General features: G+C 48.3%; 1 protein-coding gene across 1 annotated transcript; it reads left to right on the top strand.

Moving 5' to 3' along the window:
• Positions 1-287: 287 nt before the first annotated feature.
• Positions 288-27523, top strand: Atp6v1b1 (ATPase H+ transporting V1 subunit B1). Its single transcript, XM_005322130.5, has 14 exons — positions 288-518; positions 7340-7395; positions 19301-19399; positions 19582-19675; positions 20164-20241; positions 21267-21406; positions 22242-22343; positions 22918-23015; positions 24042-24165; positions 24434-24584; positions 24787-24869; positions 25650-25754; positions 25956-26085; positions 26175-27523. The coding sequence occupies exons 1-14, from the start codon at positions 401-403 to the stop codon at positions 26336-26338; spliced, it is 1542 nt and encodes a 513-aa protein (XP_005322187.1). The 5' UTR covers positions 288-400; the 3' UTR covers positions 26339-27523.
• Positions 27524-27950: the final 427 nt, after the last annotated feature.

Below are 27950 nucleotides of genomic sequence, written 5' to 3'. Positions count from 1 at the left end.
AAGCTGAGTGTGGGAAGGAGACCAGGAAGAGATGTGGTGAGGGGCACGGGGACTGTGGAGAGCACCCGCAGTTCCAGGAGGGAGCCGCATGTACACTCCCTGTGGGTTGTGGGCAGAGGGTCAGCCAAGCACAGCTGCCCTCCTCCCTCACCATCCTCCACCTCCCAGGTCTGCCCAGCCTGTGCCCAGCCTGTGGGGAAAGCTTCAGAGCTGGAACCCCGGGCTTCCCTGTTTACAGTCAACCTGGGGGAGGAGCAGGGAGGGCGTGGGAGGGGAGGGAAGGAAGGGGCGGTGGCCGGCCGCAGGTGCAGGCTGGCAGTTCACTCCAGCTCAGTGGGGCCTGAAGTCCTAGAGCTGCCACCAGCCTACTCAGGCACTGACTCCCAGGCCACCACACACCATGGCTATGAAAGTAGACAGCAGGTCCGGCGGGCTCCCCAACAGTGACTGCGACCTGGGCACAGCCAGGGAACATATCCAGGCGGTCACCCGAAACTACGTCACCCACCCCCGAGTCAGTGAGTATGAGCCCTAGCGGGTGAGGCTGGGGTGGGGAGCTGCTGAGACTCCAGCAGATAAAGTCTTCTTGCTATACCAGGGGATAGCAAGAGGCCCTCGCTTCAGTGGGAACCGCACTGTGGGGGCAGCCTGCACGGAGTCACCTCTGCAGGTGGAGGAGGGATGGAGGACCCAGCCCAGGCTGACCCAGAGGAGAGGACTGGGGGGAGGGGTTAGTTGTCATCATTGACAAGACCCTAAGCCCAGAGAGAGAGCTCCAAATGCCCCGAGAGTGCGCGCCTGTCTGTGCGCATGCGCACACTCCTCTGTAAGGAGTGTGCCCCAGAACCCCCGGCAGGAGGAAGTGTATGATGAAGTGTAGTGGGGCTGACATGTGTGTCAATGTATGTGAGTGTTCTCAATAGGAGGTGATAGTGTCCCTGTGTCCCGTGAGTCAAGGGCTGCGTGTTGTATGTGCCTTCTATGAGAGATGTGGGCCTGGAGGGGTGGGCACCCACTTTCTCTTGGAGGGGAGGAAAAGTGTGAGTGTGAATGTATGCAAGTGTGCTTGTTAGGGTGCGGGTAGGTATGTCTGCCACACTCAGATACGTGACATGTCCTATGCTGTCCCCTTGAACACACAATGTCACGTATCTGAGTGTGGCAGCTTTTATGTGTGTACACAGGGGTAAGGGCGAGTGTCAGGTGTAGGAGCTTGTAAACGGGTACTCTGGGGGGTACCCTTGTAACTTTCACGAAGGCAGCCCTGTGTGGCTCACTCCTGTGCTGGTTCTGTAGGGGTTGGACAAGTCCAGATGTCTGGGGAGGAGAACCTGTAAAGGTCCAGAGGACCAAAGGGAAATCCCCTCACAATTTCCTTCTCCAAGGTCACCCTCCCTCCCAGGCCTGGCAGTTCTCAGACAGCACGTGCAGCTCACTGGAGTAAACCAGCCTGGCCCGCCCCTGTTAAAGCCTAGCCAGAGGTTCCTAACAGGGCGTGTGGGGTGAGTGAGAGGAAGAAAATCTGACACAGGAAACTCTTCTCCCTCCCTCCTCCTCCTCAGCAGCTGCCCAGTCTAATGGAGGAGGTGGGGGGAGCTTGAGAGGGCAACTGAAAGCTGAGCACAGAGTAAGCTGGGGGGGGGTTGCGGGGGGGGGGGCGCCCCTGTGAGACTCTTGCTGAGGCCTGAGACAGGTGCTGAGGGTGGAACAAATTCCAAGGAGAAATGACAGAGTTAAGTGAGTTCAGTCTTCTTAAGGAGGCCCCACAGACTCTGCCCTGTGGAGGTTCTGGGGGTAGATTCTCCCTAGGCCACAGTTGTGGTCACAAAAGCTAAGAAACACACAGTGATTCAGTTCACACTGGGTTCAGAGCTGGGAACTCCTTCCCATGAGATGACCTACCACCCCTGCAGATCACCTGTCCCACACCTGAGGGCACAGGAGAGCTGCCATGCTGGGCAGGGTGTGGGGTCTGGACCCACAAAACCCTGCTTTCCCTCTGAAACTTGCCCTTGTGAGTCCTGAAGATAAATGTCACCCTGCCTGACTCCTCCTCCAGGCAGGATTGCCCAGCCAGGAGCAGCCTCAAGCCAGTTTCCTCCTAACTAGTTCTTTATTTACAATCAACATCCTGGAGGTTCTGACCCAGGATGGAACCTAGGGGTGTCAGTGCCTCCATATTTATTGGCCTCCTGCAACAGTAGCTCCCACCCAGGCAAATGTGTTTATACCCCACAGTTAAAAACCAGAGCAAGTTCAGTGCAGGGAGCCCTCTTGGCTCTGCTCTGGCCATTGACTTCACTTTGCTGCAAAATGAGCATGCTCACAGGATGCACCCAGGACCAACCCCAGACACCTTCCCCAGCCATCCACACACCTTCCTACCCAGCAACATCCCAGCACTCCTCAGCATGCTTCTGCACCTGCAGTGTCTCCTGCTCCTGTCTGTTCTCCTGGGTGTCTAGGGGGTGCTCCTCCCTGCGGCATGTGGACAGGCACAGGACCAGAGAGAGTCTGGAGACCCCTGGCAGGTTGGAGGGAGGGTAGCTCACCCCTCTGCTTGCCTCCCCAGCCTGATCTCCTACCCTGGGACTCTAAGCACTGTCTCAGCCCTGAGACCGAGCCTAGAAAGAGGCTGGACTCAGAGGGCCAGGGAAGTGCGGCTTGAGAAGCCTTTCCTTCCCAGAGGAGATGGACTCCTCACAACTGATTTCAGTACAGAGACTACAGGAAAGAATTGGCCAGAAAGGAGGAGCCAGGTAGAGTCTAGATGGGGAGAAAAACCAGCAGTATCCACCTTGGGAAAGAAGGGTCTCTTTGCTCCACAGCATTCGACTTGTTCCCCAAGAGCCTTGGCTTCATTGGGGAGGAGGTGGCGTGGAGCTTCACCTGGTCACTGGGGCAGAAGAGGCTAGGCTGGCACAGGGGGCCAGTCTAGGCAAAGTTTTGGAAGGTTAGCAGCCTGGTTGGAGGGATGGAGCCTAATCAGGCCCTCTAGGGGCTTGAGCACCAAGCCGCTGGCTTTGCCTCCCTGCCTCAGTTTCCTTGGCAGAAAGGGGAGAAAGTTACATCGAGAGTCCCAACCAACAGGTTCCTGGGCTGATTTGAAGAACCCCCAGCTTCCAGCCTCAGCCCCCCTCCCCTAATCCTTCCAGCTGGGATCAGGGAGGAGGTGCAGGACCTGCTGCCCCAGGCTTGCCCCCACCCTGGCCTCACGCATGGGTGCCCGCCTCAGCCCGCTCCGGGGACGCTGCAGGTGTGGCTGGGCCGGCGCTAATTAGTGTGCCGGTCAGGATCCCTGCTGGGCCTTTGACGGGGAAGGCGGTAGGGAGGTGGGGGTAGGGAGCCGCTCCTCCAGCCTGCAGTCCAAAGTGCAGCCCAAAGTGTCAGCTAGGACAATGGAGAGGGTGGGCAGAGCAGCTGGAGGGAGTGTCTGCACAGTCTGGAAGGCCCATTGAGGGAGTGCCCCTCAGGTCATCTGAACCGGCCCTCTGCCGGCAACTCTGCAGCCCCCTTCCCTCTCCAGGGTCAAGGGGGGACATCCCAGGGTTGTGTAGTAGCCATAATCCCCGAGGGCTAAAAGATACTGCCTGAACTGTGGCGAAACCAGCTAAGTTTCTGGGTCTCAGTTTGCCTTCCTTGCAATGGACATAACCAGAGTCGATGGTGTATACAAACAAGAGGCCTGACGCTCAGCCACCATTCTGTCTCAGGAGAGACACAGCCCCTGTAGGGGCCAGTCTGCAGTGCTATGGGTCTTCAGAAGGAGAGACCCGGTGAGCTGCAGTAGGTGGTTTTGGGCAAGACCGTGAAGGGTGTGAACAGCCCAGTGTGGAACCGAAATGGCATGTAAATGGGTTTTCTAAGGCTCCACGGAGCTGTGTCTCCATCCAGCCTCCCTAGGAATCCCACCTAGAGCCAGGTATTGTGGCTGCTGAGGCCTGGGAAGATGACCTGTAGGTGAAGCTGGTGTGCTAAGACGGGGGACTCGGAGACCTCATGCTGTCCCCATGTGGCCTGGCATGATCTCCCACCCTAACTCCCAGAATAGAGTTGAGAAGTTGGCCTCCCAGAGGGTCCCTGCAGGCAAGCACTTAGCAGCAGCCCAGGCTCCTTCCAGGGACCCTCCCCTTAGGGAGGAGTGTGGATCCTCTAATCCCACATCCTCTGCCACCATTGTCCCCTACCTCCCCTCCCAGGTTAATGGGGATTTCATGTGACAGAGGCTGTGAAGTAGGGGAGCCAGCTGTGAATGAAAGGAGGAAGTTGAAAGACCTGTCTCCTGAGGCCGTGGAATTGGAAATGATTCCCTGTGGCTTTCTGGCCCCAGGGCCCTGCCCTGCCCCCACGCCTCCCTTGCTCCAGGCCCACCCACCCTGTGTCTTCCTACCCCAGGTCTGCAGTTTTCTTCCTCTCCCTCAGCCCTGTGGCAGGTCTAGTATTTACTCTATAAAACCTGGCAAAGCGCTGGCTTGTTCTGGACTTATAAATTTACTGGCCTGTCCCCACGCCCCTGCCCATCCCCTCCTGACCCAGTTCATTTCCTCCTTCTGCTTTCACGTCCTGCCTCTGTTCCACTCTTTTACGGACCTAACAACCCTGGCAATTTAATCAAAATACCACACGAGCAAGAGCAAGAGTGTGTGTGTGGATGGCTGCATCGTGATTTTTTTTCCTAATGTGGAGGGAGATGCCCCCACCTAGGAACCCTACCCTTCCTCTTTGGGGGGGGTCTCTTTATGCCTTCCCACCCCCTTAGCACATGCATCCTCTTTTTTTTTTTTAATCTCTTCCATCTCCATCTTCACAGGAAGCAGACTGGAGCTAAAGGTACAGTCCCTCAGGATGGGACCCTCCTTTGGTTCAAGGGGCTGGGAAGGTAGGGAAGGTCACATGTTGGTTCTCATTTGGGACATGTGAGGAAAAGCTAATGGAACCATAATTCATCCAACAAATATTTCCCAAGTATCTGCCATATACCTGGTGCTTTCCTGAGAGGTGGGATACAGCAGTGAGCGCTGCAGAGGATGTCCCTGCTCTCTGGGAGTTGACACGTCCCTGAGCCCAGATGCAAGCCTCTGCAGGCCATTGCACTGCCTGTGTTCCCCCAAATCACCAAGTAAGGGGTTCTTTCTCACGTCTGAGCTGCTCACCCCTGGCATATGTGCCCTTTCCCTAACTTCTGGGGCTGGGTAGATAGCTCCATTTGACCTGAGGGCTCAGCTCAAAAGGCCCATCCTGCAAAGCCCTGACCATTGGCCGCCTGGCCCATCTCACTCACCCTTCCTGTTCTTGCCCTTCTTAGCACTTACTGCAGTTGACAATTGTGTTACATTCTCTCTGTCCCTTCTTTTAGATTGTAGGCTCCACAGCTGGCCTCGTATATCCAATAGGTGCCATAGAAATGCCTGGAGAGAGGGAGGGATTAGGGAAGAAGGAAGCAGATCACCTAGGGAAAGGGGAGTAGGAAGCGCCAAGCAGTGAAGTCTCCCGGAGGAAAGAGTGCGTTGTCCAAAGAATCTGAGAAGCAACCCAGAGGTGGAACAAAGGGGCGAGGAGGAAGAGGAGCATGCATGCAGCCTCTCATGGAATGTGCTGGATCACTTTGAATGCAGGATCTAGAGGCCTAGGAGAAGCCTAGAGAGAAGGCAGCCCTGGAAGCCAGAGTAGAGAGGTTTGAGAGGCAGGGAAGGGGGAAGAACCATTGGATCACTGGAGGCCATGCTGTATGAGCAGGAGCTGGAGAAGGATTGGGGCTGAGGGTGGGAGATACCAGAGCTTGTTTGAAGGAAAGACTGTGGGGTGCGGGCCGTGAGAGGAGGGGGCACTGGCCCTGCACCGCAGGATTTGTTGTCTCCAGGGCCTGGTGCAGGGGAGAGACCTGCCTAGGAGGGAGGGTGGGCCCTCCTTCGTGGGAAGAAGTGAGGGCAGCCAGATGCAGTGGGTCTTTGGGCAGGTCTGAGGACAGGGAGCAAAAGGGTGCTGCCCTGGGCCAGCCAAAGCCTGGGCAGAGAACTTTCCTTCTCGCACTCTCCTTGAGACTTGAGTTTTGCAAACAGTGCTGACATTGGAGGATCTAGGTAAAGATCTGTACAAGCCTCACCTTGCCCCATGGGTGGGTCTCCTGGTCTACACCCTGGTGAAAGGAGCTTTCAGACAAAAATAAGGGATTTGACTCAGAAGCCCAGAATGGGGAGGAGTAGGTGAGGGGCTATTGGGTTCTCTCAGGCACTAGGTGGGTTGGGGCCACCTAGTTTGCCCAGGAGCATGCCTGTAAGAGGGCTATGCGACCCAGGGCTGATGGGAAGCACAAGGGGTTGGGGGGAGTTCAGCCCTGGCTCTGCCTCAAACCTGCTTTGCGACTCTGCGCCTTTCTTCTGGGCTCCATTTTTCTCTGAGGTCTGCAACCTGTGAGCCACCCAGCACCCCACCCATTTTGCCAAGCCAAGTTCTCCGTCTCAAGTTGTGTCATTGGTGCCACACAAGAGTCCCAGGGTAGGACCGTGGTACCCCTTTGCTAAGGACAGTACTGTCCCAAAGTCCCTGGGCTAGCCCCTGGCAGAACCAAAGCTTTTCACTGGAGTTGGGAAGGGTTTCCTGATGTCTAACAGAACCCCATCTTCTAAGCTAAGCCCAATCCCCCTCTATGGTCCTCTGCAGCTGCTAGGTCTGGGGGCATTTCTCTTCTTCTTCCCCCTACCCCTCTGGGCACCCAGTGAGCCAGGGGAGTCCAGCAGCCTCCCCGGCAGGGCCTCACCAGGGCCTGTGAGAGCGGGGACTCTGTTCTGTTTCTCTCAACAAAGCTTCTTCCCCCCCACCCCCCACAGTGCTCAATCAGTGTGGGGTGAACAGAAGGAAATGTGGCCTGGTGAGGGCAGAGGAGGGCACTTCTCAACCACAGCTGGGGGCCAGAAGCCTTTGGAAAATGTTGTGAGTCAGAGAGGAGGGAGCGGGTGAGGTGGGGGTTGAGGCCAGAGGGGAAGCCCATCAGGGAGGATAAGGGTCTCCTCCCCAGGACCAGGGAAGACTCTGAGGCCTCTGCCCTCCCCCAGCCTCCTGCAGGTGTCCGAGGCAGCGGAGGCCCTGCGGGCAGGGGCATGACCCTTACAGCAATGGTGGCTGGCCCTGTCACAGCTAATGACCCTGATGGCCCAGGCTGAGGAGGAGGTGGGGGGTGTTTAGACGGTGAGGATTCTCTCTCTCTCTCTCTCTCTCTCTCTCTCTCTGTGTGTGTGTGTGTGTGTGTGTGTGTGTGTGTGTGGAGTCCTGTGTCTTGGAGGCCAAGCATGTGTTAGGGGGTGTCTGGAGGTGAGAGCCTTATCACCTGCCTTTCCCCCAGCCTACAGGACGGTGTGCAGCGTCAATGGGCCCCTGGTAGTGCTGGACCAGGTCAAGGTAAGGTTCTTCTGCCTCTTCCCTATCCCCACAGCCATATCTCAGGATTCCCTTTCCCCTCACTGGATATCTTCTAAATTGCCCTTCCCCTGGATGACCCTGTTGTTATCCACTTCTGCACTCCCCTACTTGTGTCCCCAGGCACCCAAAGTTTTTCATCCCTGCCCTGTCAGTGGAGATTGTAAAAAGCACAAATACCTCTCAGAGGCCGGGCTCTATGGGCCTTGGGAAACCTGGTTCTACCACTGATGCACCGGCAGCGCCCCCCCTCCCCGCCCCCTGCCGCCTGCTGAGACTCATTTCTGCATCTGTAGAACAGCGGTGCCAGACTTCCTCAAAGATGGGACTCTCCCCACATGAGACTTCCATGGGGAAGTGCAGGATTTGCCTGTCAACTCCTTCTACCATTTCTCAGGAGCTTGATGGCTTCCAAAGTCCTTTAAACAATTGCAGTGTCAGAACCAGCCTTGTGGTTCAGGAGTGAAGTGGGACCCACAGGAGGCAAATGAGATGTAAGAAAGCTCTTTTGCATCTCCTGGGAAACTAAGAACTGGCAGACACTGGCAATACTTGTGAGTTGCCTTGTTGGAGACTGTTGAGTGTTTAAGAGTCCTGCAGAGATTCAAGATCACTCTGCTGTCCGCACTGCTCTAGCCAGTTCTGGTCCTCCAGCTTCCTACCCATTCCAACCTGAACAAACTAGAAACCCGAGTGCACCCTTGACCCCTTCTGTCCTGAACAGCACCCATCCAGGCACTGGGTCATGATCTGGTCACAGGTCTCCTCCCTGCGTCCTCCGCCCCCAGTTCCCTCCTATTGGGTATGCATTAATCCTTAACTCCAGGAGCCCAACAGAACACTTGTACAAAGAACATAGTAGTGTTAAGCATTTGTTTGTTTAAAGGAAAGGTGAGTAAATTAATGAGATGAACAAATGAATGAGTGTCAACATGACTAGATAAAGACCTGTCAAAACCCAAGCCACTTAATATTAATCAAATCAGAATTACTCAAATAACGATTCTAGAGATAGAACGTTGCTGCTTGATCTATAGTAGAAGGGATGCCCTGGGAGGAAGTATGACGAGGTAGTTAAGTGTATATACACTGGGGTCAGGGCTTGGAAGAGTAAGACTTATTTGTAAGTTTTGGTTTTTATCCTTTTAAATATTTTTATTATTTAAATTATAACCAGGAGCACAATAGCACAATTTAGTGTTTATAACCAAACTTCTGTAATAACAATAATAATTTTAAAAAACAAAGATAATTCTGAATTTTTGTTGATGTTGTTGTCGAAAACAAAAATAACATTTGATTTGTTTTCCTTCCTTCCTCCCCCCGCCCTTTCTTTCTCTAAAGTACTGGAGATTGAACTCAAGGGTGCTCTATCACTGAGCCACATCTCTAATTCTTTTAAAAAATTTTATTTTGAGACAAGGTCTCACTAAGTTGCCCGGGCTGGTCCCAAACTTGCAATTCTCCTGCCTCAGCCTTCCTAGAAGCTGGGATTACAGGTGTACACCCTTGATTTGCATTTTTTACTTTTATTTTTATACTGGGATTAAACCCAGGGGCATTTTACCACTGAGCCACATCCCCAGCCCTTTTTAAATTTTGAAGACAGGATTTTGCTAAGTTGCTGAGTCTGGCTTTGAATTTACAATCCTCCTGCCTCACCCTCCCCAGCCAGTGGGATTACAGACATGCACTACCATACTGACTTTTGCTTTGATTTTTTTTAATAATTGGCATATAATTCTTGTACTTATTTTTGAGGTACACTATTATAATTCAATATATATATATATATATATATATATATATATATATATATACACACAATGTACAATAATCAGATCAGCATAATTAGCACTTCCATCTCCTCAAACATTACTGTTCAATTTATTGAGAATCTTCAAACTCTTCTTCTCTAGCTGTTCTGAAATGTGGTAATTAAGACTTCTCATGTTTGATCCCAGCTTAATTCCACTCTTTTCTACCAGTTCCTTATGAATCCTGGTGCCACAGCTTTAGCACCAACTTGTTGGAAATACAGATTCTTGAGCTCTACCTCAGACTGACAGGATCAGAGTCTTTGGGGTGGAGTCCCAAGTTTGCTCTCACAAACCCTCCAGGTTTGAGAACCATCTATCCAGGACTGTAAATTCCTGTTCCCTCATCTATTAAATAATGACAGTGAGGACTAAATCAGAAAAATTATCCTCCCTGAGAACAGTCAGCAATAGCTCTTCCTATTAGCAATGCTAATAAGCCTGATCAAACAGTTGTGTGATCCCCTGTCCCCCACCCCATCCCCCCGCACTCTCCTGCCACACTCTTGGTCTATAGGGGACCCAGAAAAGTACAGAGACTCAGCACCTAGCAGACATCCATTTCTCAATTCCCACCTACTAGGAAACCAGAGCTAGATCCCCAGACCTATGGCTCTGTGATTACTGGATGCATCTGTAACTCTGACAGAGCAAACTAACCAGGTGGTGCATGTACCTGGAAAGCCTTCAGCTAATAGAGGGAGGACAAGAATCGGTAGTCCTGGAGAAGGGGAAGGCACTCCTATGCACGGCTCCCACTGCCGAGCCCCTTTCTTTTACTGCCTGACTTGGGCAAAATTCCACTATTCTGTCTCTACAGCGCCACCTACTGCCTATATCGACACACAATCAATTACTCTCTTTTTCCTTTCTTTACAAATACAAATGGAAAAACATATTGGGGAAGAATCCGTGTAGATCAGAGGCTCTTAGCCTAGGAAATAAGACACCTAAAATTGTATGTAAACAATTGAAGGTATATATGCATGTGCCGACGTGTTTTTCTTGAGGGAGTTTCCACTATTTTCATCTGATTTCCCAGAGTTTGTTAACTAGAAAAGGCTTAATCTCTGATTTGAAGATTGTAAAACTGACCCTCCTAGACCATGAAGCATCCACATCCCCAGCCCTGATCTCACAAAAGCACACTCACACACACCCACATTCACACTCTCAATAGTTCACACACTCGCATACTAACACACATTCACACTCTCAAACCCACACACCAGTCACTGCGAGCATTGAGGAAGAATCTGGATATCTGACATCCACCTGCTTGGAGCTATTCTAGAGATTCACGAGGGCAGCGGTTCTCATACTTGAACATACATTAGACTCCCCTGCAGGGCTTGCTCATAGACTGGTTCTGGGCTCCACACCAAGTTCTGATGCCGTAGATCTGTGTCCGGGGCCCAAGAATTCGCATTTCTAACAAGTTCCCAGATGATGTTCATGCTCTGGAGACCACAACTTAAGAGCCACTGCTCTGGAGAATCTCCCAACTCTTCTGTTCTGGGGTTCAAATCCATCCTTCCTTGACACTTGGAGTAAACACTCACCTGATCCACCAAACTTGATCCCAGATATCTCTACCTACTTTCAAAAGATTACAACAGCCCTGAAGACCATTTCCAGAGAGGAGGTCCCACATTGTCCTTGCCATTGTTGTCAGGAGGGGCCTTGGAGGACAGAACTCCCTTACAGGAATCCTAGCAGACTAGTTTCGGAACTTCCTAGTCTTTGACATGTACATAGCAGCAATAATGGGCATGGCCCCTTGCTGATTGAGGACTCAGTTGACTCCCCGGCAAAGGGGAAGGGTCGCACTGAATTATCCCCACTCCCTGAAATCCTCTTAGAAGTCAACAGTGAGAGCTGATAGGATCAGGCCTGCTCAATATGCAGCTGGGAAATAGGGTTCCTTGGAGTATAAGCCCTGCACCCTCCATTCTAACTAGTTATGAGACCCTCGCCCTCCTTAACAAACACTCTCTGCCCACCACACAGGGTTTGGTATTCTCCTCCTAAAGGTTTCCAGTGTGTATTCCTCATACCAGGCATGTCCTTGTCCGGCCATGATCTTTGATATTTAAAGTTCTCTTCTCTGATCTCATCCTTCAGGGACACACAATTCACAACTATCCCCTCCACTTTCCTCTTCCCCACTCCCCCTCACTCTCATAAACCCGCACAAAAAATTATCAATTTTTTATTACCCCCCCACCCCCCTGACTCCATTGGGCCTGATGCCTGAATATGGGCCCACTCTGACGTGTCCTCTAACCAATAATTTTTCCCCTGAAGTCAACAACCCACCATCACCACCAATGATGTGACAAGTAAGGATGCCAATGGCCACTTCTGGGAAATGGCCAGGCACTGGGCGTACACCGAGTGCAAGGGAAAAGAAGTCAGGGCTTGAACTTTGGAACTCACTTACCAGACTCTTGCTGCCCTTGCTCTTGGGCTCCCTCTTGTGGCTGAGAACCCAAGACGGCTGGGTACCAGGGGCTCTTACCACAGGGATTATTCCCTTAGGGTGGGTCTCCCCTCCAGGGATCCCACTCTATGGGTTTGGGGAAGAACAACATTGCCAGGGTTCAATCACTGGTACCAAAAAAGAAGAAAAAATAGATAGATTTGTATTATTTGCTCACAACTTCTGAATTTCTTATTAAAGATGCCTCTCATCTGTCTTTGAATTATTCAGAAAGAAAACAAAGTTTCTTGTAAAAATTTAAAATTTGTTTTGTCTTTATATTTAAATTTTGTTTATGTATTTGCGTTTATGATGAGGTATTCTTCTAAATAGATACCCAGTTATGTAATTTCCTTCCGTGAATAAATATACCACATTTATTCTATCATAGTCCTGGAAAACCTGAGATCTGTTTCTGGACTCTCTAGCCTATTATCTGACTCACATTAATTCACTGTTTGTCTTCAGCAGATTTATATCAAGTTTTTTTTAAATAGCATGTTTTAATATCTGGAAGGCAAATCCTCTATCTCTGATGTTTTCCATAACTATTTTTGGCTCTTCTTAAATGTTTGCATAAACTTTAAGATCATTTTATTAAATTCCAAAAGAAACAGCAATCCACTGGGGATGGCCTTAATTTATATGCTTTTAAAAGAATTAATACCTTTATGACAGTAAGTCGTTATTATGTTCTTCAATAAACTTTTGTGGGTTTTTTTTGTATTTTTTACATTTATTACCAGATATTTTATGTGTTTTCACTTTAGTGTAGATGGGATTTTTTCTCTACTGCCTCTTCTCACTGGTTATGATTGGAATAGAAAAAAAGATTGATTTTTATACATTTATTGTGTTTGAAACCAAGTTCTCTTATGGGTCCTAGTAATTGTGTGTATGTGTATGTTTTAATCAGAGCCTCTTGGGTTTTTCTAGGTTTGCAATATCAACTGCAAATAAGGGAGTTTTATCTCTTTTTATATAAGCATACTTTTTTGCAGGGAGGGTGCCAGGGATTGGACTCAGGGGCACTCGACCACTGACCCACATCCCAGCCCTATTTTGTATTATCTTTAGGGTCTCACAGAGTGACTTAGTGCCTCACTCTTGCTGAGGCTGGATTTGAACTTTCCATCCTCCTGCCTCAGCCTCCTGAGCCACTGGGATTACAGGTGTGCGCCACTGCACCCAGCATAAGCATACTTAATATATATATATATATATATATATATATATATATTTTTTTAATTTAATTATTTTATTTGGTGCTGAGGATCGAACCCAGGGCTTCACACAATCGAGGCAAGCGCTCTACCACTGAGCCACATCCCCAGCCCCATGAGCATACTTTTATTTTGAAACAATTTTAGTTTTATGCAAAAATAAAAAGAATATATCCATATATTCAATTATTAACATTTTATTCCATTTGCTCTGTGTGTCTGTGAATATGTGTGTGTACATAGTTTTTTTCTTGAATTTTAACTTTTTGAGATGGAGGGGAGGTATCACTAAGTTGCCTAGCTGGCTTCAGACTTGAGACCCTCCTGCCTCAGTCTCCAGAGTAGCTGGGTTTACAGGTGCATCACAGTGCCTGGCTTTTTTGAATCTCTTGAGGGTAAATTATGCCCAAATACAATGTGTGTATGTATTCCAAAGAATAAAGCTATCCTCTTATATAACCATAATAGTAGTTATCAGCTTCAAAAATTTATGCTGATATAATACTTTAATCTATTATCCATAATCCATTTTAATCAGCTGACCTAATAAGGTCTTCTATAATTTTTTCCCCTCTAATATGAGATCCAGCCTAGGGTCATGTATTGCATTTAAGCATCGTGTCTATTTAGCTTTCTACAATCTGGATCATTTCCACAGCCTTTCTTTAACATTTTTAAAGAATATAGCCCCTTATCTCCACTACCCTTAAAAAAATAGAATATTCTCCATTTATGTTCATTATTATATTTAAATTTTTTGTTTCATTGAGTAAAATAAGATTTCTAAAAAAAAAAGTACCAGGTAACAACAGTGACATGTTAATGATTTTTATTGGAAATGAAAATGGCTTCAGCATTTCATAAGGATATTGAGGTTGGTTTTCATAATGTTCAAGTCGTTGCCTCTCATTCCTGTTTTACATAAAGTTATACAAGAAACAGCTGTCTTGGAATTGTATCAAAAGAGTTTCTGTTCCTGTTTACAAAATCCCAATTCGTTTTCCTTTATTTACTTATTTGGTACTGGGAATTGAATTCAGAAGTGCTCTATCACTGAGCTCCATCCCCAGACCTTTTTATTTTTTGAGACAGGGTCTTGCTAGGTTGTTGAAGCTGGCCTCAAACTTGTGATCCTCCTGCCTTAGCCTCCCAAGTCACTGGGATTACAGGTGTGAGCTACCATGCTTAGCTTCAGGGTTTTTCTTTTAATTTTTGTAGACAATTCCTACTATGAATTACATTGTCAATTGTTGACAAATGCACTGATGATGATGCTCTAGCCTTGCATTCTTGGAATAAACCCAGTTTGTTCATGCTGGTTTATTTATTTGATACACTGCATGATTGGACTAATAGTTTAATTAGTTTTTCTGCATCCATGTTAATTAGAGAAATTGGTCAATGATTCTCTTTTGGTACTATCTTCATTGGATTCTCATGTCACAGAGCTTCCCATTAGATAGTTCTGTTTCCTTCTAATCATCGTTCTTTCTTTTTTTTTCCTGTTCTTGCTTTGGTTCTATTCTTCTTGGCCATTGCTCCAGCCCAGTACTGGGTGGAAGGATAACAGCAGGTGTTCTTGTTTTGCTTCTCGTTTTAGTGGGAATGCTCTATCCATCAAATCACTGAGTAGCTATTTCCTATAAGGTTTTCAAACAATATTCATTTGGGGATTAAGAAAATTTCCTTTTATTCCCTGTTTTCAAACAGTTATTTTGTTCTTTGCTTTTTGTTCGTAATTATTAAACTTTTCATTTATAATTATTAAAAATTTGACAGTTTTTAAACTTTTTCCAAAATGTTCTCAATAATCATAGTTTTTAATCTTTTAATCCATTAGTAAGAAGAACTACATTAATAGATTTTTTCTAATATTAGACTAACCTTGAATTCTGGAATAATCCTAATTTGTTATCTGTTTGTGTATGTGTGTGTGTGTTCGTTTTTTTGTTTGTTTGTTTGTTTTTTTGGTTTTTTGTTTGTTTGTTTGGTTTTTTGGAAGAGGTACCAGGGATTGAACTCAGGGGCACTCAACCACTGAGCCACATCCCCAGCCCTTTTTTATATTTTATTTAGAGACAGGGTCTCAGTGAATTGCTTAGTGTCTTTCCATTGCTGAGGCTGACTTTGAACTCTCCATCCTCCTGCCTCAGCCTCCTGAGCCTCTGGGATTACAGGCGTGCACCACCATACTCAGCTCATTTTTTTAAAAAAATATTATTATTTTGGTTTGTAATTTGGTCTTTTTTTGTACACTGCTGGGCTTGGTTTGATAATATTTAGTTTCAGATTTGGGCATTCATATTCATGAATGAAATTGCCTACAATATTCTTATAATTATTTTATTTTGGTATCAAGATTATGCTTGCCTCTAACAATGAATACAATGCTTTTTCTTCCAGGCTTCCAAAGGGCTTTAGAAAATTTCAAGTTATTTTTCTCTGTTATAATTCACTGGTATAACCATCTTAGACAGGTGCTTTTTTCATAGGAACACTTTAAACTATTTATTCAATATTTTAAAAATTATAGGATCAAATTTGATGTCAGCCTCAGCATCTTAGACCCTAGGAACTTAGTGAGATCCTGTATCAAAATAAAAAGAGCTGGAGATGGAGATCAGTGGTAGAACACCACTGGATTCAATCCCCAGTACCCCCCCCACACACACCTAGCATGACCGCATAATGATCATTTTATGTGGTACTGGGGACTGAACCCAGGTACTCTATCACTGCGCTCCAGCCCTTTTTATTTTGAGACAGGCTCTAACCAAGTGGTCCAGGCTAGCCTTGAACTTGGGATTCTCTTGCCTCAGCCTCCTGCAATTATAGACATGTGCCACCCTGCCTGGCTTTTTATTCATTTTTATTTGGCTTTGATTTAAGTTGTGATTTTTTGGGACTTCACTCATTGCATCTAAATTTTTAAATATGTTACATGAAGTTTTTCAAAATTCCTTTTATTATCTCTTTAATATTATCAGCATAGCTAGTTATAATTTTTTTTAATTTCCAACAATTATTTATTTGTGGCTTTTCTTTTCTTCTTAATCAATTTTGGGGAGGGGGTTACTGGGTATTGAACCCAGAGGAGCTTAACCACGGAACCACATCCCCCAGACCTTTTTATCTTTTAATTTTGAGACAGGGCCTCACTAAATTGCTGATACTGACCCCTTGAATTCGCTATCCTCCTGCCTCAGCCTCCCTAGTCGCTGGGATTACAGGTGTGTGTCACCGTGCCCTGCTCCATTAGTCAATTTTATTAGATTTTTCAAAGAACCAATTTGGCTTTCCTGTTCTTCCTTATTACATGTTTGTTTTATTATTTTAATAATTCATTTCAATGATTTAATAATTTTTATTATTTTAATAATTTCTGCCCTTTTATTATTTCTTCTACTTCTTATGGGGTTTTAATGCTGTTTTTGTTGTTGTTTGTTTGCTTTTTGGTACTGGGGATTGAAGCCAGGGGCACTGAATCACATCTCCAGCCTTTTATATTTTTTGTTTTGATAGTCTCACGAAATTCCTGAGGCTAGTCTTGAACTTAAGCTCCTCCTGCCTCAGCCTCCCTATTCACTGGATTTACAGATGTGTGCCACCACTGGCTCACGTTGCCTATTTTAGGTTTCTTCAACCTTGTTTCTTTTCTAATAAAAACCCTTAAAATTTCAAATGCCTCACATGTATGCTGAAGCATAATTTTCTTTTTTTAATATATTTTTTAGTTGTAGATGGACATAATATCTTTTTTAAGAGAGAGAGAGAGAGAGAGAGAGAGAGAGAGAGAGAGAGAGAGAGAGAGAGAGAGAGAGAGAATTTTTTAATATTTATTTTTTAGTTTTCAGCGGACACACCATCTTTCCCTGTATGTGGTGCTGAGGATCGAACCTGGACTGCACACATGCCAGACAAGCGCGCTACCGCTTGAGCCACATCCCCAGCCCCGGACATAATATCTTTATTTATTTATTTTTATGTGGTGCTGAGGATCGAACCCTGTTCCTCACATGTGCCAAGACAGGTGCTCTACCGCTGAGCTCCAGCCCCAGCCCCATAATTTTCATTATTGTGCATTACCAAATATTCTCTAATTCCCATCAGATCCTCTATACTTAAAATGTTTTTATTTTCAAACAGATAAGGTTTTTCTATTTTTGGTTACCAATTTCTAACTTACATTGATCAGGGTCAGAGAACATGGTTCAGCTTCTTGTAGTTTATAGATCACGGCATGATGATATCCTTTCCATTCTTTTTTAGATAATCTGTCACTTTGTTTTTGATTTTGCAAGGAGTAATTTAGAAAAGCACTTTAATTTCACAGAATATCAGCAAATGGTGCAGGGGTATTATCTTTCTACCATTGCTTTTCTTGGATTAAGATTATGGTTCACTTCCTGAATTAAATCAGCCACATGGGAGGTGAGGTGGGGGTTCCTGGGACACAGCGCTCACTCCATGTCCTCCTCTGGGCTGGAGGTGCAGATACAGGACTTGGCTCTTTTGGTTCTCGAACCCCTGTGTGAATGTGGAGGGTGTACTCCTCCAGCCAGCTTCCCTGGCCAAGCTCCTGACCCTCCCTAGACATGGGAAAGCCTGGAACCCTGTGGTCCCCAGCACATACAGAGACAGCAGAGCTTGGGGACTCCCGAGGGCAAATGTCTAACTGCCCATCTGCTGCTGTATCCCTGAGAGACAGCCCAATGGAGTTTTAAAAATTGAGTTTTCATTTACATACAATAAACTTCACTCTTTTAAAGTGAGTTTAGGTCTTTTAATATATCATATTTTGTTTGTCTGGTTCATTAACTGATGGATACTTGGATTGTTTCTACTTTTTTATGAATATGAATAAAACTACTCCCCCCTCCCCCATACCAGGGATTGAACCCAGAGGACGTTTAACCACTTAGCCACATCCCCAGCCCTTATTGAAAAAAAAATTTATTTAGAGACAGGGTTTCATTGTGTTGCTTAGTGTCTTGCTAAATTGCTGAGGTTGGCTTTGAACCCACAATCCTTCTATCTTATCCTCCTGAGCCTCTAGGATTATAGGTATGTGCCACTACACCCAGCTATGAATAAAACCTCTATGAACATTCATCTACAAGTTTTTATTTGGACGTATGTTTGCATTTATCCTGTATATACATAGGAGTGAAATTACTGAGGCCACATGATAATTCTATCTATGTTTAAGTTTGTTTTTTGTTTTTGTTTTTGTTTTTGTTTTGTGTGTGTGTGTGTGGTGCTCGGGATCAAACCCAGGTCCTTGCTCATGCTGGCAAGCACTCTCCCACTGAGCTATAATCCCAGCCCTGTGTTGAACCTTTTGAAGATGTGAAGAAATCATAACTTGTTATCTGATGGTTAGGAGAAGGGAATCTGGAGTCATAACATTTATTATCTGCCTTTTTGATTTTAGCCATCCTGGTGGGTATGAAGTAGTACCTCACTGTGGTTTTGGTTTTTCATCTCCCTAATGACTAAAGCTGTTGAGTATCATGTATTTATTGTCCATTTGTATATTTTCTCCTTTGATAAAATTATTTTCACTGTATGTTCTACTTTAGATATTATGGAAATTAGCCTGATTTTTTAAATTCCTGAAGTCCTGATTCATACACGTGAATTGTAATCACTGCTAGGAAAAGATGGCCCCAGGTAGGTCCTGGAAACAGGGTCTTTTCTGGTGCCTGAACACAGGGAAGCACCTTGCCATTGTTTCCCATTAGTCTATGGAGGCAGAAACACTGCCTTCCAGCCATGGGTGGCCACAATAGCTACTCCATTTTATTTTATTTTATATTTTTTAATTGTTGATGGACCTTTATTTTATTTGTTTGTATGTGATGCTAAGAATCGAACCCAGTGCGTCACGCATGCTAGGCAAGTGCATTACCACTGAGCCACAACCCAAGCCCCGCCACACTCCATTTTATTGAGCACTTAAAGGTGCCAAGGTAACAAATTTGCAGAATATTGCTTCATTTCCTGCCCACAGCAGTCTTGTGAAGTATTACTATTATCACCCTCATTGATAAGAAAAACCAAGGCTCACTTAATGAGTTACTTAAATAGGTAACTTCCAGAAGGTCACAAAGCTATTAAGCTTCAGAGTTTCGATTCTAACCTGGTCTTCTGACTCCGGATTCCCTTCTCCTAACCATCAGGTATACTCCCTCCCAGAGAGAATCCAGATGTCCACTTCCCAGTCCCTCCAGTTCATTTCCATGAGTGTCTGGCCATAATAGTGCAGACAGCAGCTTGTGACTGGACCAAGGAGGGATCGGGGAGGTAGCATGGACTTTGCCCTTGTCTCACTGTTGCTCTGGGCTGCTCTCCTCCCCTGCCAGTTCGCCCAGTATGCTGAGATAGTCAACTTCACCCTCCCCGATGGGACTCAGAGGAGTGGCCAAGTGCTTGAAGTGGCTGGGACCAAGGCCATTGTACAGGTTAGTGGGCTCAGTGAGTCAATGAATGAACTGACAAAGTTCTCACACTGTCTGACCAGCTGTGAAGCAGGCAATGGTCTATTCACCTGAGAACACCCTGACCACAGCAGAGCATTCTAGGAGGGTCTAAAGTGGGAAACCCCCGTCTCTCGTGGTTAGAGTAACTACCTTTTGTCCCACAGGTGTTTGAAGGGACCTCCGGGATCGATTCTCAGAAGACCACCTGCGAGTTCACAGGGGACATCCTTCGGACTCCAGTGTCAGAGGACATGCTGGGTGAGGGATGGGGGTGGGTCAGGGGTGGGTGCCCCTCTACCCTCCCAACCCAGCTTCTCTGACCAAACCCATAGTGCCTGGCTTTGTCATTGCCTGTACACACATCTGCCTTCCCATGAGCTCTTGGAGGCTAGAGGTTGTATTTTCTCTGTTCTGACCTCGTCTCAGAGCCCACATACAGCAAATGTTCAATAATGAGGAAAGCAGGACCCTGCTTGAGGTCAAGCTGAAAGAGACTGCCAAGCCCTGCATATCCTCTAACGCTCTCTCAAGATCTGCCACACCTGGCTTGGTTTTCCCCTTATCCAGCCCTGGAAGCCCCTCAACTAGAGTCATTGTGCTGGGCCAAGGCCTTGCTTTCTGGGATAAATGAGAGCTGACGGGGAGGGGGCTGTGGGCAGTGGAGGTGGAAGATAGGAGAGGGGCGGTGTGAGGCTGAGAGCTGAGGCTGGCCCCAACATCCTCCTCCACCACTTGCCTACTCTCAGGTCGGGTTTTCAACGGCTCGGGCAAGCCCATTGACAAAGGGCCAGTGGTCATGGCAGAGGACTTTCTGGACATCAATGGTGAGTGAGTGGAGGCTTTGGATATCTTTTAGGACCCAGTTCCTGACATCTTCCCACTTCCAGCCATCATTTCTGTCACCTTGTCCTGGAAGTTCTTTCTGGACACAGGCCAGAACCACTGACCAGCACTTTCCCAGGGCCAGGCAGATTAGGTGTGATGTGAGAGCATCAAAGGCCTCTCGTTCCCCAAATCAGCCACCAAATCTAAATGCTGCCCTCAGCACTCTGTGCCCAGCCCCTATAAAACAGTGGTGCACACCTGTAATCCCTGCAGCTCAGAGGCTGAGGCAGGAGGATCACAAGTTCAGAGACCACCTCAGCAATTTGGTGAGGCTCTAAGCAATTCAGTGAGACCCTGTGGCTCAGTGGTTAAGCACCCCTAGGTTCAATCCCTGGTACCAAAAAAAAAAAAAAAAAATTGAAGTGCCATCATCATTGCATGGTGTTCCACATGCCCCCAGATCATCCCTTTTCTACCCTTAGTTCCCTGTCCCCAGTCCTCAGATCTGGGGCCGCTGCAGCAGATCCAGCCCTCCAAGGCTGTCACATAGAGACATGGAGGCTTTTCCCAACTCCTGCAACCCTAACCCATCAGTTTACTGAAGGAGTCATGGAGGCCCACGGAGGACGGTAGCTTGTCTGAGGCCACACAGCAAGCCAGTGGCAGAGCACAGAACGCACATCTGCTCCCACAGGGGTCTCAGATTGCCCTCAGGTCCCTGCACAAGAGCCATAGGTGGTGAGGAGGGTTCTATCTCAAGCCAAGGGGTCCTCAGGCTGAGTTCCTACCACCTGCTTCTAATGCACCAGGGCAGTGCTGTCCAAGGTAGCACTGGGCCTGTGGCTGTTTAAACCTGAACCAAACCATATTTCATGTATGCAGTAGCCACATGTGGCTGCGGACACGCTGAGCAGCGCAGCCAGGGCACAGTTCTGTCTTCACAGAGAGTGCTGTCAAACTGCACTACTCTAGAGTCTGGGCATGAGTGAGGAGGGCAAAAGCTGAAAACCCTGTTCCCTCCCAGGCCAGCCCATCAACCCCCATGACCGCATCTACCCTGAGGAGATGATTCAGACGGGCATTTCTCCCATTGACGTCATGAACAGCATTGCCCGTGGTCAGAAGATCCCCATCTTCTCCGCAGCCGGGCTCCCTCACAATGAGGTGAGGCCTGCAGAGGCAGCAGCAGCCTTGAAGACCAGTGGGCCCCAAGCAGGTCTTCAAGGCTGCCCTGAGTCAGAGCGGCCCTCACTGTTTGAAAGAGCCCACTTGTAGCTCCCAGAGTGGAAAGCCCTGCCCGGCAGAGCTCCCAGCCTCTGCCTGCTTGTCCTAGTACTAGTCTTTCCCAGATCACACCTACTTCACTGCCACCACCAGGTATCAACAGCCAGTTCTCCCAGAGTAGTTGGTGTGACAAGGTTTCTAGACATTTTCCCCCACCCTTCCTGAATTCCTGAATGTGCCTCAGTTTACCCTCAAAATGATCTGGTGATCAGACAACATAAATGCCCTCACTCTTGCGTGCATGCATACACACACACACACACACACACACACACACACACACACACCCTGGTTTGAGAGTTAGGATCCAATAGCCCCACATACTGAAGGCCTGGGGCAACTCTGTGCCCATATAATTCCAGCAGGCTCAGGGGGGATCTAGGGGCTCTGTAAGGCCCAACTTCCTTCAGACAAGTGGTTCAAACCATGCTAAGGCTGTTGCTCTTTGGAACTGTTCATTACTCTGTCTGTCCTGCTCCTCACAACAGGCTCTCTCAGTTCTCTAGTAGTCACAGAATAGCTCCCCTCCCCAAGAAAGCTGTAGGACCCAGGGCAGAACCTTCACCTCTCTGGGCTTGGACACTTGCTAGCAAAGGCCCTGATGGGAGGACAGATTGAAAAATCTCTCCATCCATCCTCCTTAGTGGTACCCAGGGGGCAGGTGCTGGGCTCTGGCCTGACAGCCTCCCTCCCCTCCCAACCCATTCTGCCTCAGATTGCTGCCCAGATCTGCCGCCAGGCTGGGCTGGTGAAGAAATCCAAGGCAGTGCTGGATTATGATGATGACAACTTCGCCATCGTCTTTGCAGCCATGGGGGTAAGAGAGGTGGGGCAGATTTGTCAGTTAGAAGCTGTGAACAGGCAGCCCTGGATCCCTTGGCCTCTGAGACAGCCTAATCTTCTGGGGGAGGCACAGTCCCTCTTCTTGAGAAGCTGTCAGAGTCTGGGCCAGTCTGGTGGGAAAGGCAAGAGTGTGACTCAAGGGGTGAAGGTGGGCTCAGTGACCAGGGCAGTGTGTCCCTTCAGGCATTCTGAAGGCCACAGCAGCTCTAAGATGGCCCAGAGTGGCTTGGAGAAGGAAGCCAGGGAACTCAGGGAGACAAGGCAGCTCCGGAAGGGGATACCAGGGAGCCCTCAGGGGGCCCAAGGGGTGGAAAGGGAGTTGGGCAGGGCAGCTGGCCAAGAGAGGGGCAGGATGGCATTGAGCTCCTGAAGAAGTCTGAAATTCTCTGGGAGGGTACTTATGAGGCCTTCTCAAGCCCCAGGGCCACCCCTGTGACTATGGCACCTTCACCCCCAGCAACTGTTAACCAGTCAGTTCACAGGCTTTCCTCAGAAAGGAGGGGCCAGGTGCTGCTCTCAGGCTACAGCCCTCCCTGCTCTATGTCCAGGTGAACATGGAGACAGCAAGGTTCTTCAAGTCTGACTTTGAGCAGAATGGAAGCATGGGGAATGTCTGCCTCTTCCTGAACTTGGCCAACGATCCCACGTGAGCCCTCCCCATGTCCAGGGAGAAGATCCTGTTTCCTTCCAAGACTCAGGATACCAGCAGGGCTCAGGGCATTCCAGAACACAGCCATGGGACCGAGCTAGGAAAATAACCCCTGGAGGCGCAGTTGGAGAAACTGAGGCCTGTGAAGAGCTAGGGATAGCCCACCAAGAGTCCCTGGGAGCCAGCTAGGACCCCACCTGCCACCTGCAGTCCCTCTGCTCTTCCCACAAGCTGCAACCAGCCACTATCCTAAGTCAGGGCCCTTGAGTCACTTCCACAGTCACCACTAAAGAAATTGTCTCTCTTTTTTGGGGGGGGGGATTGCTATTTTGAAGGTTTAGAAAATAAGACTTAAAATATGGGATCAAGTGGATGAAAAAAAAATTCTCATAAGATATCCTGGGTGTTGATGGGGGTCCCCAAACTAAGGAACAAAAAGTTGTGATGACATTACCAAGAGGTACCCAGTATAAGGGTACTGAGAAGTGCTCCAAGTAGGAAGGGTAGCCAGTGTGTGGACCACGCACACCAGTGTGCTCAGGGACAGGAGAGGCACAATGAGTAAAGTGACAATCCTGAGGACACAAAGCAAGTGCTCTATCTAAGACACAAAGCAGGTGCCCTGGGGTGAGAAGGAGCTAGAGCAGGCACTTGTGCCCCCACCCCACCCACGGGAGATACCCCAGAGCCCTTCACCTTCAGACCACAGCAGACAAGTCTGCTGTCTTCCTCACCCAACACTCACCCCTGCTTGGAATCTCCTACCTACCCACCCTCCTGGTCTCAGCCTCCGTCTCCTCCCCTCCCGTGGATAGCAGGTGAAGGGGTGAGGACTTGGTGGCAAGTGCTGGCTCCCAGGAATATGGACCTGACCTGGGGGCTTGGGTAGGGGCTCATCTTATCCATGCCCCGGTTACTGTACACAAGCCAGCTTCCCACTGTACCTTGTGCTCAGCCCTGGGGTATGTGGAGCACAGGCCTGGGCCTTCAGGCTCTCTAAATACCAACCATGCCTGCCTCCAGGATTGAGCGGATTATCACCCCACGTCTGGCACTGACCACTGCTGAGTTCCTCGCCTACCAGTGTGAGAAGCATGTGCTGGTCATACTGACTGACATGAGTTCCTATGCGGAGGCCTTGAGAGAGGTAAGCTGATCATCAAGGGGTGTCAGAATCATCCCTGCCTTGCCCTAGGCTTGACCTCTTGGAATCAAGGGATCATTCTAAAAGTAAGAAGGGAACTCGTCAACCCAGGCCTGCTGTCCTCATTGTGCGTCCCAGGGCTCAACTGCAGCCTGGCCTTTTCTCTCTCACCTTCCATTCCATTCCTCACAAAGTCACTGAAGCTTCTACCCATCTTCCTTGTTTCAGCCTCTTGCCTCCTTTCTTATCCCGACACCCATGGATCTTGCAGGTCTCAGCTGCCAGAGAGGAAGTGCCTGGGCGCAGAGGTTTCCCTGGATACATGTACACAGACCTGGCTACCATTTATGAGCGAGCAGGCCGTGTGGAGGGCCGGGGTGGATCCATCACACAGATCCCCATCCTCACCATGCCCAATGATGGTAGTCTCCTCAAGCACCCAGAGTCCCCCTTCCTCCCTTTCCCACCTGGACAAATCCCATACTGCTTTGTACAGATGTGCAGTAACTGCTCCTCCACCAGGGCCGATGCTATCCTTTCATAAGGGAAATAGAACCTGGGTGATCCCTGGGTGGGTGAAGACCACACCCTCATCCACACTGAGACCAGTGTATTTTCTTGCAGATATCACCCACCCTATCCCAGACCTGACAGGCTTCATCACAGAAGGACAGATCTATGTGGACAGACAGCTGCATAATAGACAGGTACTTGCTGCCTCCCTCCCCACTTTGGCTCTCACTCCAAAAGACCTGGAAGAACAGATGTCCACTACCTCCTCTGCATGAACAAAGCTGACCCAATCAGGAGATATGCACCCAGGGAGGCCTGTGTGGGCCACAGCCTGGGTAGAATCCAGCCCACCTGGCCTGTGGGAACTTGAGAAAATAATCCCTTCAGAGTCTGAGTGTACTGGGCAAGAGTGGGGAGGGCAGGGAAAAGCTGGAAACCCTGAACATGGCTTCACCCGGGATTGAACCCAGGGGCTCCTGCATGCTAGGTAAGTGTCCTACCACTGAGTTATATCCCCAGCCCCAGGTCTTCTCTTCTGTGATATGGGAATAATAATACTTATTACACTGATGCATTGAGAAGCATAAAGCAAGTCAGCATATGAGAAGTATCTGGCAGATAGTAGACACTAAATAAATACCAATTATTTTTCCCTTTCCAGTTATTTGCTTTGCTGAGTAAAAACACCAGGTGTCTGATACAAATAGAATGTGAATAATGGGCTTTTCATGAACTTAAGGTCACATCATCTTCCTCCCTCACCGTCCTGTCTAAAACCCCGTGTGTAGTCACCTGCCCTACAATATATGCGAGATAAGAGGGTCAGAGTGTGACCACTGACTTCTCTGTGGATGAATGAGGACGAGTCTCCTGAACGCGGGTGGGGGGGGTAGGGGGGTGGGGTGGGGGGTGAGACAAGCAGCTTGGGTGGAGTGGGCCCTGCTGTCTGCCACTCGCCTCCTCTGCTCCCCCAGATCTATCCCCCCATCAACGTGCTCCCTTCCCTGTCGCGACTGATGAAGTCCGCCATCGGGGAGGGCATGACGAGAAAGGACCACGGGGATGTCTCCAACCAGTTGGTAAGAAGGAGAGGGCCAGGGGCTGTAGGGTAATCCAGTTTCAGAAACTGGACGTTTGAGCTCTATCTGGACCGACAGGCTTTTCCCCTGGTAAAATTCCTTCGCAAAAAAAAGGGGAATCCCAAGGGCAGCGAGGTTTGGGGCCATCAGGCTTTGGTGGGAAGTCCGCGAAGCCACCACCGCCTCTGCTTCCTCTTCCAGTACGCCTGCTACGCCATCGGGAAGGACGTGCAGGCCATGAAGGCAGTGGTGGGGGAGGAGGCGCTCACCTCCGAGGACCTGCTGTACCTGGAATTCCTGCAGAAGTTCGAGAAGAACTTCATCAACCAGGGTGAGGCGCGTGGCGGGCGCGGAAGCAGAACCTCTCCATCCTCCTTCCGCCCCATACACACAGCCCTCACGCTCCTGCTCGGTCCCTAGGACCCTACGAGAACCGATCGGTGTTCGAGTCGCTAGACCTGGGCTGGAAACTGCTGCGCATCTTCCCCAAGGAGATGCTGAAGCGCATCCCGCAGAACGTGATCGACGAGTTCTACTCCCGCGAGGGGGCGCCGCAGGACACGGTGTCCGACACTGCGCTCTAGCCCGGACCGAGCCTGGCGCAGCTGCACGGTCCAGTTACCCCTGTCCTACGTGCCCGTGGTTGGCCACCTTTCCCCATTCGCCATCTCCCTCCCGCCATCTCCCTCTCCGTCGTTCCCCCGCTGCCCGCAATACCCGAACTCACCACTTCCGCGCCCACCTTCAGACCCCTACAGGCTATGGGGGCTCCCTAAACTCTGTCTTCCTAGACTTCAGCACTGGGAAAGACCACAAAGGAAAGCCCATGTCCTACTGGATTTTTATTTTAAAAGAGTTTTTCCTGTGATCGTGGTGCTGCTACTGGGAACCTAACCCAGGCCCTTGGGCATGCTAAGCAGCAGTTCTACCACTGAGCTACATCCCCAGCCCTGAATTTTTATTTTAAAAGCCCCCAAGAGAGAAGTAACAAAGATGAATTATCTTAGGTGAAAACAAGATTGACAAGAAAATTTGGTAATTGTTGAAGGTGCAAGTGATGGATGCATGAAGTTCCTTATACTAATCTCTCTTCTAAAAGGGGAGTGGGGTGGATGAGGAGGAAAGGAAGGAAGGAGAGAAAGGAAAAGAAGAGAGAAAGAAAAAAGCTGCATTAGTGCCTCAAGAGCTGACAATAGAATTCCTCTTAGGGATGTATTTGTCCTTGTTAAGAGGTATCTTATGTGTTTGGTTTTTAATAATTCTGCCCCAGAGAAACTGGGGAGGAATTTGGTTTGTTGCAGACAGGAAGGGAAAAGAGACCTTAGGGAGATAGCCCGACAGACATGGCAGCCCGTGCAGAAGGCTGGGAAAGATCCCTAAACTTAAGAAACTGGTGAAGAGCATCCCCAAATTCAGGATGCCTGAGGCATCCTTGGAAATGACCTGCTCTTCTATGATGTCTTATCCTCCTGTCTCTTTGCACCATCTACAAGGGAGTCATGAATAATTCTTTAAAAAGCTTTGACTGGTGGGTGCACACGCCTGTAATCCCAGCAGCTGGGGAGGCTGAAACAAGAGGATCGGGAGTTCAAAGCCAGACTCAGCAAAGGCAAGGCGCTAAGTAACTCAGTGAGACCCTGACTCTAAATAAAATACAAAAATTGGGCTGGGGATGTGGCTCAGTGGTTAAGTGTCTCTGCGTTCAATCCCTGGTACCCGCCCTGCCCCCCCCCAAAAAACAATAAATAAAATAAAAAGCTTTGACTGTCCATAGGGCTTAGAGTTGTTTTTATTTAACAACAACTTTATTGAGATATAATTCATACACTATACAGTTTACCCATTTATAATGGTACTACTTGACAGCATTTACTATACCTACAGAGTTGTGCAACATTCACTACAATCAATATTTAGAACTTTTCATTATTTCCAAAAGAAAATTTGTACCCTGAGCACTCATCCCTCAACTACTCTCCACCTGTGCCCTCCCCAGCCCTAAGCAACCATGAATCTGCTTTTTATCTCTACAATTTTGCCTGTACTTGATATCTCATATAAATGAAATTGTACAATATGGTTTTTTGGTGACTGGCTTCATTCTCTTAGCAAAACATTTTCAAGGTTTATTTGTATTATAGTATGTATCAGCACTTCATTTATTTTTATTGTCGAATGATATTTTATAGTGTGAGA

The sequence above is a fragment of the Ictidomys tridecemlineatus genome, chromosome 12 (genome assembly GCF_052094955.1).
Source record: "Ictidomys tridecemlineatus isolate mIctTri1 chromosome 12, mIctTri1.hap1, whole genome shotgun sequence".
In the NCBI taxonomy this organism is placed as follows: domain Eukaryota; kingdom Metazoa; phylum Chordata; class Mammalia; order Rodentia; family Sciuridae; genus Ictidomys; species Ictidomys tridecemlineatus.
This window is presented reverse-complemented; position numbering and strand designations above follow the sequence as displayed.

What these genes read in the sequence shown, in the direction of transcription:
- Atp6v1b1 (XM_005322130.5), top strand. Translation starts at nt 401, where the DNA reads ATGGCTATGAAAGTAGACAGCAGGTCCGGCGGGCTCCCCAACAGTGAC. An exon ending in CGTCACCCACCCCCGAGTCA is followed by an intron (nt 519 to 7,339) that starts GTGAGTATGAGC and finishes CCTTTCCCCCAG; the next exon opens with CCTACAGGACGGTGTGCAGC. An exon ending in GACAGCTGCATAATAGACAG is followed by an intron (nt 24,870 to 25,649) that starts GTACTTGCTGCC and finishes CTGCTCCCCCAG; the next exon opens with ATCTATCCCCCCATCAACGT.